This window comes from Entelurus aequoreus, linkage group LG13, assembly GCF_033978785.1.
Source record: "Entelurus aequoreus isolate RoL-2023_Sb linkage group LG13, RoL_Eaeq_v1.1, whole genome shotgun sequence".
NCBI lineage: Eukaryota > Metazoa > Chordata > Actinopteri > Syngnathiformes > Syngnathidae > Entelurus > Entelurus aequoreus.
Window position 1 is genome coordinate 63,796,737 of NC_084743.1, and position 22,575 is coordinate 63,819,311.

The 22,575-nt window shown below is 39.2% G+C and overlaps 1 protein-coding gene across 1 annotated transcript in view; it reads left to right on the plus strand.

Annotated features, from left to right (window-relative positions):
- si (sucrase-isomaltase) overlaps positions 1-22,575 on the plus strand; it is a 221,924-nt gene that overhangs the window by 147,439 nt on the left and 51,910 nt on the right. The window contains exons 29-40 of the mRNA XM_062068147.1: positions 1,664-1,760; positions 3,185-3,297; positions 3,594-3,719; positions 10,894-11,022; positions 11,272-11,385; positions 14,044-14,106; positions 14,214-14,330; positions 14,683-14,773; positions 14,861-14,999; positions 16,635-16,768; positions 16,892-16,926; positions 21,720-21,836. Of these exons, the coding sequence (XP_061924131.1) occupies positions 1,664-1,760; positions 3,185-3,297; positions 3,594-3,719; positions 10,894-11,022; positions 11,272-11,385; positions 14,044-14,106; positions 14,214-14,330; positions 14,683-14,773; positions 14,861-14,999; positions 16,635-16,768; positions 16,892-16,926; positions 21,720-21,836 (1,275 nt within the window). The remainder of the gene's footprint in view (positions 1-1,663; positions 1,761-3,184; positions 3,298-3,593; positions 3,720-10,893; positions 11,023-11,271; positions 11,386-14,043; positions 14,107-14,213; positions 14,331-14,682; positions 14,774-14,860; positions 15,000-16,634; positions 16,769-16,891; positions 16,927-21,719; positions 21,837-22,575) is intronic.

The window sequence follows — 22,575 nt, forward strand, 5'->3', positions numbered from 1 at the left end:
AAAAATCCATAAATTATCCGCACAGTTTTAAAAGCCGTGGGGTTCAAAGTGTAGGAAAAACGTAACGGTTTATCGTCCGGAATTTACGGTAAATTCAAATCCTGACCTTTCTCTTTCGTGAGATCAAACAAGTAGCAGGGCATCACACACACACACACACACACACACACACACACACACACACACAAACACACAGCGAACTCGTCCAAAAGATGGCGCCATAGCACAAATAACGACACACTTTTTCAGTGTATTTTCTTGTTTTTTTTAACTATAAATGCATTATGACAGTCAGCGAAGAAAAATCCATAAATTATCCGCACAGTTTTAAAAGCCGTACGGTTCAAAGTGAAGGAAAAACGTAACGGTTTATAGCCCGGAATTTACGGTAAATTCAAATCCTGCGAACTCGTCCAAAAGATGGCGCCATAGCACAAATAACAACACACCTTTTCAGTGTGTTTTCTTGTTTTTTTTAATTTTTTCACTATAAATGCATTATGGCCGTCAGCGAAGAAAAAATCCATAAATTATCCGCACAGTTTTAAAAGCCGTGGGGTTCAAAGTGTAGGAAAAACGTAACGGTTTATCGTCCGGAATTTACGGTAAATTCAAATCCTGACCTTTCTCTTTCGTGAGATCAAACAAGTAGCAGGGCATCACACACACACACACACACACACACACACACACACACACACACACACACACACACACACACACACACACACAGCGAACTCGTCCAAAAGATGGCGCCATAGCACAAATAACGACACACTTTTTCAGTGTATTTTCTTGTTTTTTTTAACTATAAATGCATTATGACAGTCAGCGAAGAAAAATCCATAAATTATCCGCACAGTTTTAAAAGGCGTACGGTTCAAAGTGAAGGAAAAACGTAACGGTTTATAGCCCGGAATTTACGGTAAATTCAAATCCTGCGAACTCGTCCAAAAGATGGCGCCATAGCACAAATAACAACACACCTTTTCAGTGTGTTTTCTTGTTTTTTTAAATTTTTTAACTATAAATGCATTATGGCCGTCAGCGAAGAAAAAATCCATAAATTATCCGCACAGTTTTAAAAGCCGTGGGGTTCAAAGTGTAGGAAAAACGTAACGGTTTATCGTCCGGAATTTACGGTAAATTCAAATCCTGACCTTTCTCTTTCGTGAGATCAAACAAGTAGCAGGGCATCACACACACACACACACACACACACACACACACACACACACACACACACACACACACACACACACACACACACACACACACGTTACATGGAAGTTTAACAGCTCCTTAGGTACCAGAAAAGCAGGAGGCTGATGAAGTGTGACGTGCCCGTGGGCTTTCATCATGGATGTTATCTGAAAGTGGCAGATTTCCTGTCCCTCGCACATCACTATGAGTCCCTCACAGCCCAGTCTGTCTTGTTCCTTATCTTCATCCTAATGCTCACTTGTGTGTGTGTGTGTGTGTGTGTGTGTGTGTGTGTGTGTGTGTGTGTGTGTGTGTGTGCGTGCGTGTGTGTGTGTGTGTGTGTAACCTCTTTGTGATTCTTTAAATGTCGACATTCTGCAAGCAGCAGAGCGTCTGCCAAAGCTAAATAATAAACAACACAAAAACAAACCATAAGTTGACCGTGTTGTGTTTGTTCCAGTACAAGATGAACTGCTACGGCGTGCATCCATTCTATATGGGCCTCGAGACCACTGCAGACGCTCACGGCGTGTTGCTGCTGAACAGCAACGCAATGGGTGAGGCCATACGCGCACGTGCATGCTTGTTGAAACCCCTGTCCTCACACGTCTTGAGCATTTTTCTACAGCGGGGATGTGCGACGGGTTTCATAGCTGGTGAGGCCCTGCCTTTTTTTTTAAGCTTTAAATTATTGAGATCCAATCAGAGTTGGTGCAAGTTCGTTGCGTTAAAATGATGACAGAAATGAGGAGAACTTTGGTTCGAAATGTTGTTCAGTTACAAAATCCAAAACCAGTGAAGTTGGCACGTTGTGTAATTCGTAAATAAAAACAGAATACAATTATTTGCAAATCCTTTTCAACTTATATTCGATTGAATAGACTGCAAAGACAAGATATTTAATGTTCCAACTGAGAAACTTTTTTTTTTTTTTTAAAATAATCATTAACTTAGAATTTAATGGAAGCAACACATTGCAAAAAAGTAGTCACAGGGGCATTTTTACCACTGTGTTACATGGCCTTTCCTTTTAACAACACTCAGTAAACGTTTGGGAACTGAGGAGACCAATTTTTGAAGCTTTTCAGATGGAATTATTTCCCATTCTTGCTTGATGTACAGCTTAAATTGTTCAACAGTCCGGAGTCTCCATTGTCAATGGGAGACAGGTCTGGACTACAGGCAGGCCAGTCTAGTACCCGCACTCTTTTACTATGAAGCCACGCTGTTGTAAGACGTGGCTGGGCATTGTCTTGCTGAAATAAGCAGGGGCGTCCATGGTAACGTTGCTTGGATGGCAACATATGTTGCTCCAAAACCTGTATGTACCTTTGAGCATTAATGGTGCCTTCACAGATGTGTAAGTTACCCATGCCTTGGGCACTAATACACCCCCATACCATCACAGATGCTGGTTTTCGAACTTTTTGAACAATCCGGGTGGTTCTTTTCCTCTTTGGTCCAGAAGACACGACGTCCACAGTTTCCAAAAACTATTTGAAATGTGGACTCATCAGACCACAGAACACTTTTCCACTTTGCATCAGTCCATCTTAGATGAGCTCAGGCCCAGCCAAGCCAGTAACATTTCCGGGTGTTGTTGATAAATGGCTTTTGCTTTGCATAGTAGAGTTTCAACTTGCACTTACAGATGTAGCGACCAACTGTAGTTACTGACAGTGGTTTTCTGAAGTGTTCCTGAGCCCATGTGGTGATATCCTTTACACACTGATATCGCTTTTTGATGCAGTACCGCCTGTGTGCATTTATAAAAATAATTCATGTCATTAGTAAAATACTTCTTTATTGTAACTATTTTGCGTAAAAGACGCATTGAGGTTGGAAAGTGAGTTTTATTTGATGACTCAGTTTATTAACAGGTTACTCAAATACGAAAATAATCGATAGCCGCAGCCCAGGTTTGAACGAGCAGCGGCGTATTTGAACACATTTCAGTAATTATACTTTCCTTTGCACCCAGACGTGACTTTCCAGCCGACGCCAGCTTTAACCTACCGGACTGTGGGGGGCATCCTGGATTTCTACATGGTGCTGGGACCTACACCCGAGATGGTGGTGCAGGAGTACACCGCCGTAAGTCTTCTTGGAGTCCTCATTTGTTTGTGTGCGTTTGTGTGCGAGAGACAGCCCTTTTTAAGTTGTGTTTGTTGGGCCTATGTGTTGTGTCTGGCCCTGGGCCTCTGTTGATGGACTGTAGCAGCTGGGAGTTCCTCGCTTCATTGCGCTCTCTCATTTGGGCAGCCTAAACAAGCACACACAGACACACACTCGCACACACACACACATACTTTTTTTTTGTAGTTGTTGCCATACAACTTTTTCTTTGCTAAAGTGTTGTGACTTCCTTGTGTGTTTTTCAACTTCAATAGCTGATCGGTCGACCTGTCTTACCTGCCTATTGGTCCCTTGGATTCCAGCTTTGTCGCTATGGTTACGCCAACGACCAGGAGATAGCAGATCTATACAAGGAGATGAGGAAAGCAGGCATACCTTATGTAAGTCCTCTGTCATACATATGCACTTGATGTACACATTCTCAAAATACTTGTATTTACTTAACTGCAGAGAGTACCATGCATCTATCTATTTTGACCTTGCATTGGAGCGGGGTTTCCTAACCTTTTTGACCTCAGGGTCCAACTTTTCTACTACAAACGGGCCCTGGGTTCATTCAAATATTATGTAACCTCTCTTGTTGGGCCGCCAAAAAATATCTGTTTCACAGCTTTTTGATTGATTGATTGAGACTTTTATTAGTAGGTTGCACAGTGAAGTACATATTCCGTACAATTGACCACTAAATGGTAACACCCGAATAAGTTTTTCAACTTGTTTAAGTCGGGGTCCACTTAAATTGATTCATGATACAGATATATACTATCATATATACTATCATCATAATACAGTCATCACACAAGATAATCACATTGAATTATTTACATTATTTACAATCAGGGGTGTGGAGGGAGGGGGGGGGTGGGGGGGGGGATATGGACATCAAGTAGTGGACATAGAGAGAGAGAGAGAGAGAGAGAGAGAGAGAGAGAGAGAGAGAGAGAGATCAGAAGGCATAAGAAAAAGAATCTGCATTTGATTGTTTACATTTGATTATTAGCAATCCGGGGAGGGTGTTAGTTTAGGGTTGTAGCTGCCTGGAGGTGAACTTTTATTGCGGTTTTGAAGGAGGATAGAGATGCCCTTTCTTTTATACCTGTTGGGAGCGCATTCCACATTGATGTGGCATAGAAAGAGAATGAGTTAAGACCTTTGTTAGTTCGGAATCTGGGTTTAACGTGGTTAGTGGAGCACCCCCTGGTGTTGTGGTTATGGCGGTCATTTACGTTAAGGAAGTAGTTAGACATGTACTTCGGTATCAGGGAGGTGTAGCGGATTTTATAGACTAGGGTCAGTGCAAGTTGTTTAAGTTGTTTAGCTGTGGTCTGTATGGGCCGCAGCCGTACTCAGTTGTAATTAGAGATATCCGATAATGGCTTTTTTGCCGATATCCGATATTCTGATATTGTCCAACTCTTAATTACCGATTCCGATATCAACCGATACCTATATATACACAGTCGTGGAATTAACACGTTATTATGCCCAATTTTGTTGTGATGCCCCGCTGGATGCATTAATCCAGGGGTGCTCATCACGTCAATCGCAAGCTACCGGTCGATCACGGAGGGTGTGTCAGTCGATCGCATTAAAAAAATAGTCCTAAAAATGAGCGATCATAAATCTTCACTATGACGTCACTTTCGTCACTTGATTGACATTTACAGCACCCGAGGGTCTTCTGAGATGACGCTGGCTGCTGCCAGCTCATTATTAAGAAAAAATGACAGACAGGAAGGCGAGAAACACTTTTTATTTCAACAGACTCTGGCGCCGTACCTGTCGTCAAAACTCAAAAGACCGACTGCACAGTTGCACAATAAAAGCGCTGCTTCATCCTGCCTGCGCTAACTAAATAAGAGTCTCAGAAAGCTGGCGTGCACAAGCTAGCAAGCTACGGAGTTTGCCGCCAATGTATTTCTTGTAAAGTGTATACAAAGGAGTACGGAAGCTGGACGAATACGATGCCAAAAACCAACCACTTTCATGTGGTATTGGACAGAAAGGAGGACTTTTTTTCTCCTCCATTTGAAAATGCGGACGTTATCAGCACCACTGTCTGATTCCTATCAAAGCAAGTCATCAGAATCAGGTAATACACCAACTTATATTCTTGTCTTCATGAAAGAAAGGAATCTATATGTGTTAAACATGCTTGCATTATCTTTAAACACCTTTAACTTGTTAACAATATTAACTATATGTGTTAAACATGCTTGCATTATCTTTAAACACCTTTAACTTGTTAACAATATTAACTATATGTATTAAACATTCTTGTATTATCATTAAACACCTTTAATTTATTAACAATATTAACTATATGTGTTAAACATGCTTGCATTATCATTAAACACCTTTAGCGTTTTCTATTCGGGCTCCAGTACTCTGGAATGCCCTCCCGGTAACAGTTAGAGATGCTACCTCAGTAGAAGCATTTAAGTCCCATCTTAAAACTCATTTGTATAATCTAGCCTTTAAATAGACCCCCCCTTTTTTTAGACCAGTTGATCTGCCGTTTCTTTTCTTCTCTCCTCTTCTCCCCTGTCCCTTGCGAGGGGGAGTTGCATAGGTCCGGTGGCCATGGATGAAGTGCTGGCTGTCCAGAGCCGGGACCCCGGGTGGACCACTAGCCTGTGCATCGGTTGGGGACATCTCTGCGCTGCTGACCCGTCTCCGCTCGGGATGGTTTCCTGTTGGCCCCGCTGTGGACTGGACTCCCGCTGATGTGTTGGATCCACTGTGGACTGGACTTTCACAATGTTATGTCAGACCCACTCGACATCCGTTGCTTTCGGTCTCCCCTAGAGGGGGGGGGGTTACCCACATATGCGGTCCTCTCCAAGGTTTCTCATAGTCATTCACCGACGTCCCACTGGGGTGAGTTTTTCCTTGCCCGTATGTGGGCTCTGTACCGAGGATGTCGTTGTGGCTTGTACAGCCCTTTGAGACACTTGTGATTTAGGGCTATATAAATAAACATTGATTGATTGATTGATTTAACTTGTTAACAAAAACATATATTTCATAAATAAATAAATATAAATTATATATATATGAATGGTAGATCCCCGCGACTTGATCAATTGAAAAGTAGCTCGCCTGCAGAAAAAGTGTGAGCACCCCTGCATTGAACAATGTAACGAGGTTTTCCAAAATAAATCAACTCAAGTTATGGGAAAAAAATGCCAACATGGCACTGCCATATTTATTATTGAAGTCACAAAGTGCATTATTTTTTTTAACATGTCTCAAAACAGCAGCTTGGAATTTGGGACATGCTCTCCCTGAGAGAGCATGAGGAGGTTGAGGTGGGCGGGGTTGGGGGGGGGGGGGTGTAGAGTGTAGCGGGGTGGTGTATATTGTAGCGTCCCGGAAGAGTTAGCGCTGCAAGGGGTTCTGGGTATTTGTTCTGTTGTGTTTATGTCGTGTTACGGTGCGGATGTTCTCCCGAAATGTGCTTGTCATTCTTGTTTGGTGTGGGTTCACAGTGTGGTGCATATTTGTAACAGTGTTAAAATTGTTTATACGGCTACCCTCAGTGTGACCTGTATGGCTGTTGAGCAAGTATGCGTTGCATTCACTTGTGTGTGTGAAAAGCCGTAGAAATTATGTGACTGGGCCGGCACGCAAAGGCAGTGCCTTTTAGGTTTAATGGCGCTCTGTACTTCTCCCTACGTCCGTGTACACAGCGGCGTTTTAAAAATTTTACTTTTTGAAACCGATACCGATAATTTCCGATATTTATCGGCCGATAATATCGGACATCTCTAACTTCAACTAACAAAGAATATCTCTACATTTAGTTTGTATCCCCGAATGGTCCAATACAAAAAAACAATATATATTTTTTTGGTCCAACAAACTGAGAGCAAAAGAGACTAAAGTATGCAAACAAATAGTCATGTTGTTTTGTGTTCAGAATATTTTCATCACTTCAAAAACAAAAAGGGTCGTGTCAAAATATGAATGTTCAGTCATCGTAATGTAAAGCAACATTGAAACACATTGATTGAGCTGAACACCGTATGTGTTTAGTATAATGCCCTTCGCTATCTAAAGAGAGTAACTGTATAACACTAAATCAGATTCAAGAAGAGCCTCAGATCAAGCAGTACAAATGCAGTACATGGAAAATATTTTACGTAACATAATAGAACAAAACCATTTACCTAATTTATATCCATTGCATAGTATGCTTTACAACATATGTCTTCAACAAGGGGCATGTGGGTCATGAAATTGTTGGTCGATTAGACGTTTTAGAATTGGTTTTTCACTGATTAGAATGTCTGCAAATATAATTAACATTGATCCAACACACTGTAGTGAAGAGATTCGCTTTAAAACTTTGAGTCAGACGGTCCTAACAGGTCCACAGCTAAATACAGATTACAGTCACGTCACTTTTCAGTTAACTTTACGGTCTTAATTATGTCCCTATTGAAGCAGTGCGACATGGAAGTGAATATGAACGTCGTGAAAAGCTCTGAGAAGATAAACGCGAGCAATATTAGTCACGCACTTGTTCCCTGCGTCTTGACTATCGCGACCGTGATGGTTATTAAAACTAAAGAGTGTTAATGTTCATGAAACTAGCAAGAGTGGCCATTGAGTCAGTGCTATTAAAAGATCTGGGCGGAGAAGTGGAAATAATCCTTTCCTGACTAGCCCGGGACAATATTTGAAGAAGGTAGGACTAGGAACACCTGAAAGACAACAACGGGGTAGACACGACTGGAAATCAACAAAAGGGTTTGATTGATTGAGACTTTTATTAGTAGGTTGCACAGTGAAGTACATATTCCGTACAATTGACCACTAAATGGTAACACCCGAATAAGTTTTTCAACTTGTTTAAGTCGGGGTCCACTTAAATTGATTCATGATACAGATATATACTATCATATATACTATCATCATAATAGTCATCACACAAGATAATCACATTGAATTATTTACATTATTTACAATCAGGGGTGTGGAGGGGGGGGGGGGGGGGGGTAGGATATGGACAGCAAGTAGTGGACATAGAGAGAGAGACATAGAGAGAGAGAGAGAGAGAGAGAGAGAGAGAGAGAGAGAGAGAGAGAGAGAGAGAGAGAGAGAGAGAGAGAGAGAGAGAGAGAGATCAGAAGGCATAAGAAAAAAGTATCTGCATTTGATTGTTTACATTTGATTATTAGCAATCCGGGGAAGGTGTTAGTTTAGGGTTGTAGCTGCTTGGAGGTGAACTTTTATTGCGGTTTTGAAAGAGGATAGAGATGCCCTTTCTTTTATACCTGTTGGGAGCGCATTCCACATTGATGAGGCATAGAAAGAGAATGAGTTAAGACCTTTGTTAGTTCGGAATCTGGGTTTAACGTGGTTAGTGGAGCTCCCCTGGTGTTGTGGTTATGGCGGTCATTTACGTTAAGGAAGTAGTTTGACATGTACTTCGGTATCAGGGAGTGTAGTGGATTTTATAGACTAGGCTCAGTGCAAGTTGTTTAACTCTGTCCTCCACCTTGAGCCAGCCCACTTTAGAGAAGTGGGTAGGAGTAAGGTGGATCTGGGGTGGAGGTCTAGAAGTAACGGAAGTGGAATCCTGGGCCTTCTTATATTTATTGATTGTGTCTCTATGTTTTATATGTATTCATATTATTATTTTATTTAATGTGGTCAGGTATGATGGAGCACACTGCACTTTTTTGGGAACCTTCTGTGGTTCACAGCAGACATTAGACATTGATACAATACATGTGCCTTTAGAACTGACTTTGAAACACAGTTGCAAATTAGTTGTATTTGTAAATTGAGACTACGTTGGATCCACGTTGTTGGTTGGGAAATGACCACATTTCAATGGTCAAATCAACGTCACAACTTGACATTGAATAAACGTTGTCAAAAAGCATGTTGTTTCAATGTTGTATTTGTGTTGTAAAATGTTGGTGGGGAAATGACCAAAATTCAATGGTCAAATCAACGTCACAGCCTGACATTGAATAAACGTCGTCAAAAAGCATGTTGTTTCAACGTTGTATTTGTGTTGTAGAATATTGGTAGGGAAATGATCAAAATTCAATGGTCAAATCAACGTCAGAACCCAACATTGATTAAATGTTGTCAAAAAGCATGTTGTTTCAATGTTGTTTGTGTTGTAAAATGTTGGTTGGGAAATGACCAAAATTAAATGGTCAAATCAACGTCAGAACCCAACATTGATTAAATGTTGTCAAAAAGCATGTTGTTTCAATGTTGTGTTTGTGTCGTAGAATATTGGCAGGGAAATGACCAAAATTCAATGGTCAAATCAACGTCACAGCCTGACATTGAATAAATGTCGTCATAAAACATGTTGTTTCGACATTGTATTTGTGTTATAGAATATTAGTTGGGAAATGACCAAAATTCAATGGTCAGATCAACGTCAGAACCCAACATTGATTAAACGTTGTCAAAAAGCATGTTGTTTCAACGTTGTGTTTGTGTTGTGAAATGTTGGTTGGGAAATCACCAAACTTCAATGGTCAAATCAACGTCACAACCTGACATTAAATAAATGTCATCAAAAAGCATGTTTTTTCAACGTTGTATTTGTGTTGAAAACATTTGGTTGGAAAATGACCAAAATTCAATGGTCAAATCAACATCAGAACCCAACATTGATTAAACGTCGTCAAAAAGCATGTTGTTTCAACGTTGTGTTTGTGTTGTAAAATGTTGGTTGGGAAATGACCAAACTTCAATGGTCAAATCAACGTCACAACCTGATATTGAATAAATGTCGTCAAAAAGCATATTGTTTCAACGTTGTATTTGTGTTGTAAAATGTTGCTGGGGAAATGACCAAAATTCAATGGTCAAATCAACGTCTCAGCCTGACATTGAATAAACGTCGTCAAAAAGCATGTTGTTTCAAGGTTAAGTTTGAGTTGCTCAACGTCAGGACCTAATTCAACAAGTTCTCAACGTTGTCGAATGTAATGGTGACGTGATGGTGAGAGACAAAGTTGGATGTAAATTATTGTCTCAGAAAAGTAATTCAGTTGTTTTTTTATTATTGTTTTATTTAATTATTGTATTTATTTGTTATGTCTGTATTTGAAATCCATTTCATGTGTTCTGTCTGCAGTATGAGTATACACTGTATGTTATGTGTATTTAATTCAAAACTATTGTATCTAAGTAGGGGGTCACCGTTCATTTTGGGGGGTCGTTAACCTGGAAAACCTTGAAGGACCCTGTTCTACAGCCTTTATTGCCAATTGTCCATATGCTGAATTATGTCAAAGTGGGCTTTTGGAGTAACAGAAAAGGGGAACAGTTTGGAATATATTGTATTCCTATGCATAGGACATACTGTACTTCCAGTTAATCGTACAGATGTAGTGGACCGCAATTTTTAATGCTTTTACTAAAGTCTAATCTGCCCAGAGAAGGGTGTCTATAACAAAAGGTGTTTTTATTTAATCAAAAATTAAGTTTAAGACATGTTCTGTGTTCATTATTTGCAAATCTCGGATATTTTTTTAAACTTTTGTTGGGTTGTTTCCTGACTGGAATCTGCAGGATGTGCAATATGCAGACATTGACTACATGGATCGGCAGCTGAACTTTGTCCTGGACCCCAATTTTGCTGGACTCCCTGCCCTGGTTGAAACCATGAGAAAAGACGGCATGCGGTTCATCTTCATTCTGGTAATATAACCTTAGCAGTCCTATTTTCCAACAAACTGACAGCAAAAGAGACTAAAGTATGCAAACAAATAGTCATGTTGTTTTGTGTTCAGTTCACTCATTCAGTCACAGAAAAACCTTCTCAACATTCACACTAACGGGTCTTCGCTCAACTTTGCATGTAGGATTTTAAGATGTGGGACACCAGAGTAAAACAAAAACCACGGGGAGAGCTTTGAAACATCTACATTTCTTTATGTTCAATTCCAGGACCCGGCTATTTCAGGCAATGAGACTAATTACCCTGCCTTTGACAGAGGTAAAGCTGCCGATGTCTTCATCAAATGGCCCAAAAACCTTGGTGGTGACATTGTGTGGGGGAAGGTAAGATACGTCTATCATTATTTTGTGGATGCTGAATTAGTATTCTGATTTGTATTATTTTGGCTCATTCATAATTTTTTTTTTTTTTTTATATTTAAAAATGTCCCAGATTTCCATGAATGACTGTACACGTTTTAAAGGACATTATCCCATTTCGGAATATATGGACAATATTGCAATCAAACCATTGCACTATTGACACACTCCACTCAGCCTGGACATTCAAACTAACAATTTTCAAAGTTCCTGAAATCCAGTTTTTGCCTGAATTCTCACTTTTTGATACCACTGGTTCTTCCCGTTATTCTTACTTCTCCCACAGTTTTCAACTGATTTCAACATCAATACATTCCACTTATTCATGTCATCTAGGGCAGGGGTCACCAACCTTTTTGAAACCAAGAGCTACTTCTTGGGTACTGATTATTGCGAAGGGCTACCAGTTTGATACACACTTAAATAAATTGCCAGAAATAGCCAATTTGCTCAATTTACCTGTAACTCTATGTTATTATTAATAATTAATGATATTTACACTTAACACTAGAAGTCCCAGCATTTTTCTGTCTACCTAGAAGACCCAGAGAGGGGTCATTTGGCCCGACGCTTTTCCCGAATACACTAATCACTCATTTTGTTATGGTAATGAGGCTGTTAGGGGCAGTTTGTCTAGGTAGACAGAAAAATTATACATGTGGGAAATGCCGAAAGGAGCAATGGCAGTGCCAGGATTGTGAGTGACTGCTCAAATGTATGTCAGTCACGTTTACATGGACATGGTTTTTCATTCTTTGTAAATATGCTTTTTTCTTTGTAATTTTTTTTTTTTAAACTATTTTTGGCACACAAAAATAACAATTGCTTCTGCAACAACCCTCCACACCAAAACTGGGAAAACAGTTGCTTTTTCATTCTTTGTAAATATGTTTTGTTTTGTATTTTTTTTAACAATAAATGTCAGAGTGTTGATCCCTTCATTCTGTTGATCCTTGCAAAAACACACACAACCTACCTCAGAACTAAAGCTTGAGCTGTAAGGTCCCCTCCCCCACACAGGCTCAAGTGGCCCCCTGCCGTGTGCCACTAACAGCCACATTTTCATAACAAAAGGAGTGTCCACAGGGGGGACTAGGGGTCAAATGACCCTCTTGTGTGTTTTCTAGGTAAAAATGTCAATTGACCCTTCTCTGGGACTTCGCGTGTTAATTGAACGGTTTAAAAGGGGAGAAAACACGAAAAAAGTGACAATTAAATTTTGAAACATAGTTTATCTTCAATTTTGACTCTTTAAAATTCAAAATTCAACCGAAAAAAAGAAGAGAAAAACTTAAAAAAAGAATTTATGGAACATCATTAGTAATTTTTCCTGATCAAGATTAATTTTATAATTTGGATTACATGTTTTAAATAGGTTAAAATCCAACCTACACTTTGTTAGAAAATATAACAAATTGGACCAAGCTATATTTCTAACAAAGACAAATCATTATTTCTTCTATATTTTCCAGAACAAAAATTTTAAAATAAATTCAAAAGACTTTGAAATAAGATTTAAATGTGATTCTACAGATTTTCTAGATTTATCAGAATTATTTTTTTGAACTTTAATCATAATAAGTTTGAAGAAATATTTCACAAATATTGTTCGTTGAAAAAACAGAAGCTAAAATGAAGAATTAAATCAAAATGTATTTATTATTCTTTACAATAAAAAAAATAAATTTACTTGAACATTGATTTAAATTGTCAGGAAAGAAGAGGAAGGAATTTAAAAGGTAAAAAGGTATGTGTTTAAAAATCCTAAAACCATTTTTAAGGTTGTATTTTTTCTCTAAAATTGTCTTTCTGAAAGTTATAAGAAGCAAAGTAAAAAGATTAATGAATTTATTTAAACAAGTGAAGACCAAGTCTTTAAAATATTTTCTTGGATTTTCAAATACTATTTGAGTTTTGTCTCTCTTAGAATTAAAAATGTCGGGCAAAGCGAGACCAGCTTGCTAGTAAATAAATAAAATTTAAAAAAATAGAGGCAGCTCACTGGTAAGTGCTGCTATTTGAGCTATTTTTAGAACAGGCCGGCGGGCTACTCATCTGGTCCTTACGGGCTACCTGGTGCCCGAGGCACCGCGTTGGTGACCCCTGATCTAGGGTATCATTTTTCTCTGTCCAAAATATTCCCGGATTTCCCACTTGTCTGTTACACTTATTCTCTATTCAAACGCCTAATATCATACTAACTTCCGAATTCGAGCTTTGTTCAAGCTGATTTATAGGCATATACCTCAGAGTCATATTTTGCTACAATATGCATGTTAACTGTTAGTATGATTTGTATTTTATTTTTGGTTGGGGGGCTAATTTTTCAAGTAAACAACTGCAGAGTTATACATTATGATACTTCACACATGTTAACTGTTAGCATTCTAACATTAGCATGCTAGCTTTTTTTAGCTAATTTTGCAGGCATACGAGTCACATATTTTGTTATTTGGCGCTATATGGCTAGCGCACTAACTGTTACTATTTCAGTTTGGCTTGAGCTTGTCAGCATTCACACGCAATTTCGTCAGAAATTGCATTATCAAGTTATTATTATTGTGCCATGTTGGTATGTGCATGTTTCATAATGTATATGATTTTCACATTATTCACTTGTAGGTATGGCCAGATTTACCCAATATATATGTCAATGAATCACTGGACTGGGATACCCAAGTTAAGGTATGAATCAACAAATTACACCAGATTTTTTGATTATACCGTGCCTTCAAATATGTTGAATTGAAACCAGAAAATATTCAATATGTCTACAAGTCACATTTTTGCAGCTCTACAGGGCTTACGCCGCCTTCCCTGACTTCTTCCGCAATGTAACCGTAAATTGGTGGCATCAAGAAATCGTGGATTTCTATCAGAATACGATGAAATTTGATGGCATCTGGATTGTGAGTGACCTGAAAGAGATATATGTAATCAGTGTTGCCAGATGGGAAATTACAAAGTATCGTACCAGAAATTTAAAGCTAAACATTTTTGTACATACCCAGTTAGACCTTGCTCAAGACCATCTGCTACAGTAAAACATTAACAACATTACCAAATAATGTGTATTGTGTAATTTATCATGCAGATTTACCTTTTAAAATAGTGCAATGCCGGTCAAATTATCATTTATTATTTATCTTTCATAGACACATACATTAGTCATCGTATGCCCGGCAACGCTGATTCTAATTAACAGACCATAATTTTCTGTTCTTGTTATTTTTATGCTCAAATAATGCTCTTTCTTCGTAGGATATGAATGAGCCTGCTAGTTTTGTACACGGTACAGTTGGGGAGAAGTGTTTGGGTAACCATTTGCTTGAGAATCCTCCATATATGCCCCGTAAGACAACAGTGTTTGGATATTTTCAATTCCTGTAATTTGGTTATTAAGCAGTAAATAATCTGCCTGTGTTTTTTTTCCAAATAGCTTTGGAATCCAAACATCTCGGTTTAAACCATAAGACCTTGTGCATGAACAGCGAACAGATACTGAGTGACGGGAAGGCAGTCAAGCACTACGATGTCCATAGCCTCTACGGGTGGTCCCACAGCAAAGCTACTTATGAGTAAGACATCAAGTATTGTAAAGATCCACTAAAGGTTTAAAGTTACTTCGAAAATACACTTCTCCACGGCTCAGTGAGTTGAAAGGAGCAGAACCGGCTCCTTGTGCTCTGTGGGCAGACATACTGTAGTTCTCGCCACTACCCATGTGTACATCCAAACAGAGAGAGGAAGTGCAAATGCTAGCAATGACATAGAGCTGGTGGAAAACAGAGGAATCATGACCCTGAAAGACTGAGCTGCACTTATTAGCTCTGTATCTTTGACAGTTTACCAGCTACTATTGACCACAACTTAAGTCCATGAGCATCAGTTGATGCCGACCTGTTGCCCTGACATTAAACAGATGGAAAGAACCGTGTGTGGACTCCACAGACCCATCACCGCGAACAAGTCATTTAGAACACTGTCAAAAAAGGAAAAAAATATCAATATGACCTTTGACTACACCCGTGTCAAGCATCACCGAATGTGATCCATGCCCAGCTCAATAATCCCTAAAATAATAAAGATGTGCCTGACAAGGAACATGAATCTACCCACCTGACTTTTAACCTCAGAAAAGCTGGGTGGGGTAACCTTTACAATCCATACGGTTGTTATTTATGACAAAAGTAACACCTACAGATTTAAAGATCAGTTGAGAAGTGTGACTCCCCTTTGACTTTCTATGTTGGATATGTTTTGATAGGATAGGATTTTTTTGTAGGGAAATAATAATTTGATGTTTCTGTTGAGTATAAACCTCCATCCATCAATCCATCCATTCATTTTCTTCTGCTTATCTGGTTCTCAGTAAGGAAGCCCAGACATCCCTACCTCAGCCACTTCTTCCATTTCCACCAGCCAGTTGGAAGACTTAACCGTTCAGTATGTCCTGGGTCTGCCCCGGGACCTTCTTTCGGTTGGGCATACCCAGAGTACATCACCAGGGAGGATCCATAGATTCTATAGCTACATCAACTGGCTCCTCTCGAAGCAAAGAAGCAGTGGCTCTACTCTGACTTTCTCCCAGATGACTGAGCAGCCATCCTCTGTAGAAAACTCTTTCCAACAGCTTGTACCGATGATTTTGGTATTTCGGTCACTACCGAAAGCTCGTAACCATAGGTGAGGGTAGGAAAGTAGATCGATCAGTAAACCGAGACCTTTGCCGTCCTTCTCAGCTGTTTCTTCACCACAACAGTTTGGTACAGTGACTCGGATTCGTCTATCTAGCAGTCCTGCCTTCCCTCACTCATGACCAAGATTCCAAGATACTTGAACTCATCTACCTATAGCAAGACCTCACTCCTAACCCATAGGGTGAAATCCACCTTTTTCCGGCTAAGAACCAGGGCCTCAGATCTGGAGGTGCCGGGTCTCATTCCAAAGGCTTCAACAAACACTGGAGACCACAGTTCATTGAAGCCATCAAGACCACATCATTAGCAAATAGCCAAACCGGACTGGTAAAAAAGATGAATGTTGTTTAACCTATTCGGTGGACTTTATTCAAATGTGTTCACATGTACTCTAAAATGTCATACCAACAATGCCATACACTGGGCTGGTAGTGCAGGGTTTCAGGTTTGCGGTCAGAATATCATGTTTTCATGTAGATTTGCGCACATGTAACGCCTCTCTTCTTTGTGCAGTGCCCTGCTGGATGTGACAGGTAAAAGAGGAATAGTGGTGACCAGGTCCACTTATCCCTCCAGCGGAAAATGGGTAGGACATTGGCTGGGTGACAATAATGCCAGCTGGGACCAGTTATATAAATCCATCATAGGTATGTAAAAACACTTGCTATAATTAAACCGCATATAAAAACATCTTGTATTTAATTCAATCAATAATTGCACATGTATCTTGAAAAAAGTATCCTGAGTATTTTCACGTTCTTGTCTTGCAGGCATGATGGAATTCAGTCTGTTTGGCATCTCTTATGTAAGTGTCAACATCTAATCTGTTTTTGTCTTTATACGGACATAATCTTATTGATGTGACCTTGTCCACTGTAAAAAGATTACACTGACGCTGTGCTGTTATTTTATTTTGCTGGACACTTTGGTCAAAGGACATCTTGTAGAAAATGTTCCTACAAGACGCAGGAAGCCTGATACTGTCAGTCAATATCTGAAAAAAATTTGGACATTTTACGCTTAGCCTTTTAATTTTTTCTACTACAGTATATTCATTTTTGGACAAAACTTGAAATAAGAATGAAACCATTTATTAGAAAAGTCCAGTAGTATGCTTTCAGAATCAGGATTCCTTATATACATACACTACCATTCAAAAGTTTGGGGTCACATTGAAATGTCCTTGTTTTTTTAAGGAAAAGCACTGTACTTTTCAATAAAGATAACTTTAAACTAGTCTTAACTTTAAAGAAATACACTCTATACATTGCTAATGTGGTAAATGACTATTCTAGCTGCAAATGTCTGGTTTTTGGTGCAATATATACATAGGTGTATAGAGGCCCATTTCCAGCAACTATCACTCCAGTGTGCTAATGGTACAATGTGTTTGCTCATTGGCTCAGAAGGCTAATTGATGATTAGAAAACCCTTGTGCAATCATGTTCACACATCTGAAAACAGTTTAGCTCGTTACAGAAGCTACAAAACTGACCTTCCTTTGAGCAGATTGAGTTTCTGGAGCATCACATTTGTGGGGTCAATTAAATGCTCAAAATGGCCAGAAAAAGAGAACTTTCGTCTGAAACTCGACAGTCTATTCTTGTTCTTAGAAATGAAGGCTATTCTACAAAATTGTTTGGGTGGCCCCAAACCTTTGAACGGTAGTGTATGTATATCTATATGATATAACTTATATCTCATGCAACAGTCTGGGGGTGTTGCTTGGCTTGCTCAAGAGCATCTATCACAAGTAGGGTTGTCATGATATCGCAATATCGGTAGTCAATACAAAATCTGTGTATTTCAATGATCCCTGATACTTACTCAATACCACAATAAAGATAAAAAACTGATCCCATGTACTTTAAAATGCACTACCTTATTGAAAACAGTTTCAAAGTGTCAAGCATTTAAGATCACTGTGCTTCAACATATTTTTCAAGGCTTTCAAGCATCATCGGCTTTAAATTTCAGTGTCAGCTGACAAGTGGTAACTAAACAGAGCCGTCATGTATATAAAACACACAGCATTATTATATAACTTGGCATGAAATAGGCTAATTAAAAAGGCTAGAATATAGATTTAAAGACAAATATTTGTGTTTTAACTTGTTAGCATTAACTTTAAAGTTGTATCTGATTACATTATGCCTTTTTGCTCGATTTTTGCTGTTTTATGGGCCCTGAAAAAAAAAAAAATGTGTTTGTAAGTATCTATTTATATATACAGTCGTGGTCAAAAGTTTACATACACTTGTGAGGGACATAATGTCATGGCTGTCTTGAGTTTCCAATAATTTCTACAACTCTTATTTTTTGTGACAGAGTGATTGGAGCATATATTTGTTGGTCACAAAAAACATTCATGAAGTTTGGTTCTTTTATGAATTGATTATGGGTCTACTGAAAATGTGACCAAATCTGCTGAGTCAAAAGTATAGATACAGCAACATACATTATCAATGTTGTAGAAAAGTTACAATCAAATCAAATTAGCTTCATGGCATGGCCTCTTAACTTCGGGTGAGTGATTATGATTGATGACACCTGTGGACTTCTCAGCAATGGGACAGTCAAAGCACAGTTCTGAAAAAAACAATCATTGACTTCAACAAGTCAGGAAAGTCACTTGGAGCCATTTCAAAGCAGCTTAAGGTCCCAAGAGCAACTGTGCAGACAATTGTTCTTAAGTATAAAGTGCATGACACAGTTCTGTCACTGCCACGATCAGGAAGAAAACGCAAGCTATCATCTGCTGCTGAGAGAAAATTGGTCAGGATGATCAAGAGTAGGGTTGGGTATCGTTTGAATTCGAACAATTCCAATTCCGATTCAGATTCTTTGTTTCGATTCCGATTCCTGACTATTCTCGATTCCGATTATTTTAAGAGGCAGGGTCAAAAAAAAGTTTAGGATATTTTAAATGAGCTAGCTAACCTACAGTCTTTCTGAATGAAATAGTCTGACATTCTCCATCAAATTTAATTCTATTAACTTTTTATGAACTTTACTATAAATTCCTCACAGGGCTGTTTTCAACTAGAATATAAATATCAAATCTATGAACTTGAATATAAATATTATAAATTATAAATACATTTTCCCAGGGGTACACTTTCCTCAAGAGAGCTTTATTTTTGAAAACCTCATGAAAACACATTTACACATAAATGTATGATGCTGCAGGAAACCTCATGAAAACACATTTACACACATAAGTGTATGATGCTGCAGGAAACCTCATGAAAACACATTTACACACACAAGTGTATGATGCTGCAGGTACTTAAAAACGTTACCGTGCTCCCACTGATGGGCTAACCTGGTGCAGAAAAGCAAATAAACAATAAGAAACAACTTGCAAAACCCAGTCCAGATTAGCAGCAGGTACAGTATAAAATCAGAGACAGTTCTTGTTTAGGAAAATGACCATATCCGCCTTCTCAGGCAGGATGCGTGAGCGTTCTGGACGGATAGTCTCCTGCTGCGGAAAATACACGTTCGCTGGGTGTGGAAGAAGCTTGAACGCATAAATAGGAGAAAGCGAGATATGACAGCAAAGGATAAGTCTTTTGTTGGTTCCACCAACATGCAGCAGGGTCGTCAGACATAAGTATCGGTGGAACGTCCTGGTACATCTGCAGCTCTCTCTCCACTCGTTTCTTGATGGACATGGAGCTCTGTTATTTCGCGGTTATTTCATTTTTTTTTTTGTAAAATAAAGCCACGCTTTCGACCGCCGATGCCCGCTTTCCATGCTTGAGCTTGACTGACTCGCTCGGCTATGCTAACACTTCCGGCGGTGGGCGCTTCTTTGTTGGTTTTCAGCGGCTTCTTCTTCCGGTTCGGCGGACATATTTTTTTCCGGTCGGTGGACTGGTATCGAAATAGGAATCGAAATTTGAACTTTTGAACGATTCCGGGAGAATCGGAAAGTTAGTCCCGGTTCCAATCGATACTCTATACCCAACCCTAATCAAGAGTCAACCGAGAACCCCCAAAAAGCAGGTCTGCAATGAATTGGAAGCTGCTGGAACACAGGTGTCAGTGTCCACAGTCAAACATGTTTTGCATGGCCATGGACTGAGAGGCTGCCATGCAAGAAGGAAGCCCTTGCTCCAGAAGCGACACCTTAAGGCTTTTCTAAAGTTTGCTGCTTAACACATGGACAAAGATAAGACCTTCTGGAGGAAGGTTCTGTGGTCAGATGAAACAAAAATTGAGCTGTTTGGCCACAATATCCAGCAATATGTTTGGAGGAGAAAAGGTGAGGCCTTTAATCCCGGGAACACCAAACCTACCGTCAAGCATGGTGGTGGTAGTATTATCCTCTGGGCCTGTTTTGCTCCTAATGGAACTGCTGCTTTACAGAGAGTAAATGGGACAATGAAAAAGGAGGATTACCTCCAAATTCTTCAGGACAACCTAAAATCATCAGCCCGGAGGTTGGGTCTTGGGCGCAGTTGGGTGTTCCAACAGGACAATGACCCCAAACACACGTAAAAAGTGGTAAAGGAATGGCTAAATCAGGCTAGAATTAAGGGTTTAGAATGCCCTTTCCAAAGTCCAGAATTAAACCCCATTGAGAACATGTGGACAATGCTGAAGAAACAAGTCCATGTCAGAAAACCAACACATTTGGCTGAACTGCACCAATTTTGTCAAGAGGAGTGGTCAAAAATTCAACCAGAAGCTTGCCAGAAGCTTGTGGATGGCTACCATAAGTGCATTATTGCAGTGAAACATGCCAAGGGACATGTAACCAAATATTAACATTGCTGTGTGTATACTTATATGTATACTTTAGACCCAGCAGATTTGGTCACATTTTCAGTAGACCCATAATAAATTCATAACAGAACAAAAACTTCATGAATGTTTTTTGTGACCAACAATTATGTGCTCCAATCACTGTATCACAAAAAAATAAGAGTTGTAGAAATTATTGGAAACTCAAGACAGCCATGACATTATGTTATTTAAAAGTGTATGTAAATGTTTGAACTCGACTGTATGTATGTATATATGTGTATATATATATATCATCATATTTTTTTGTGTGTTGGTATCAATTTGGTATCGAAGTATCAGTTCTTTTGACAATCCTAATTGCCAGTAAACTAGGATCTCTCAGCAACCTTCTTCTTTTCTAGCACTTTGATGTTTCTTGGAAGGGAGGCTCACTGTGCAAAACTTTGAAAATCCCTGCTGCAGCTTATGCTCAGAGTGTCAGATCCTTTAGAATGCTGCAAAAGATTGCATTTATATAAGATTGTCAGAGATATAAAATATTTTCAATGTAAAAAAAACCCTCCAGAATCCAACATCTCGCAGAAAGTGCTTTAAAATGCAGATACAAATGATCATACTCCCCTTCTTAATTGTTCAAACACAACTTTTTGTAGTATTTTGCGAGCCCAAGGACACCTTGAATACCTAAATGAATAACTCGTCTTTCTAAATTTGGCAAACGTGTGAATCATATTTACTTTGACGTATTCATGTCAGGCATTGTGTTCAATCAAAATGCTTTATGTGTTTACTTTCCTGCCTAATATATTCTCTTTCTTCTTCTGTTTGTTCGCTCTCCTTCAGACCGGGGCGGACATATGCGGGTTCTTTAATGAAGCGGAGTATGAGATGTGCCTTCGCTGGATGCAACTGGGTGCCTTCTATCCATACTCACGCAACCACAACGGCAAGGGCTCCCCGGTGAGTAAACTACCAGCAGGATGATGAAAGCCTAACTTTCCATGACAGACTAAGGGTCAAATGATTCAATGTTGGTGTATTTGTTTTTAATCTTTGGACTACGTTACATCTAGCATCCATACATGGTCAGATTCAAAATATATTTTTGGAATTGGTGTGTGCCAAATAACCTTTTAAAACTATACTTTTTCTTTTCTAATTTTGCCTATCATTCAAAATCCCAATGTAAGACTAAAACACGTGAATTTATTTTGTTTTATGCATTCTAGTACGAGTTGGCTAACATTGCGGCTAATAAAAAAAAATCCAAAAACCACCAAAAATACTCCATTTACATCTCATGACCTGAATTAGGGATGTCCGATATTATCGGACTGCCGATATTATCGGCCGATAAATGCTTTAAAATCTAATATCGGAAATTATCGGCATCAGTTTCAAAAAGTAAAATTGATGACTTTTTAAAACGCAGCTGTGTACACGGACGTAGGGAGTAGTACAGAGCACCAATAAACCTTAAAGACACTGCCTTTGCGTGCCGGCCCAGTCACATAATATCTACGGCTTTTCACACACACAAGTGAATGCAACGCATACTTGGTCAACAGCCATACAGGTCACACTGAGGGTAGCCGTATAAACAACTTTATCACTGTTACAAATATGCGCCACACTGTGAACCCACACCAAACAAGAATGACAAACACATTTCGGGAGAACAGCCGCACCGCAACACAAC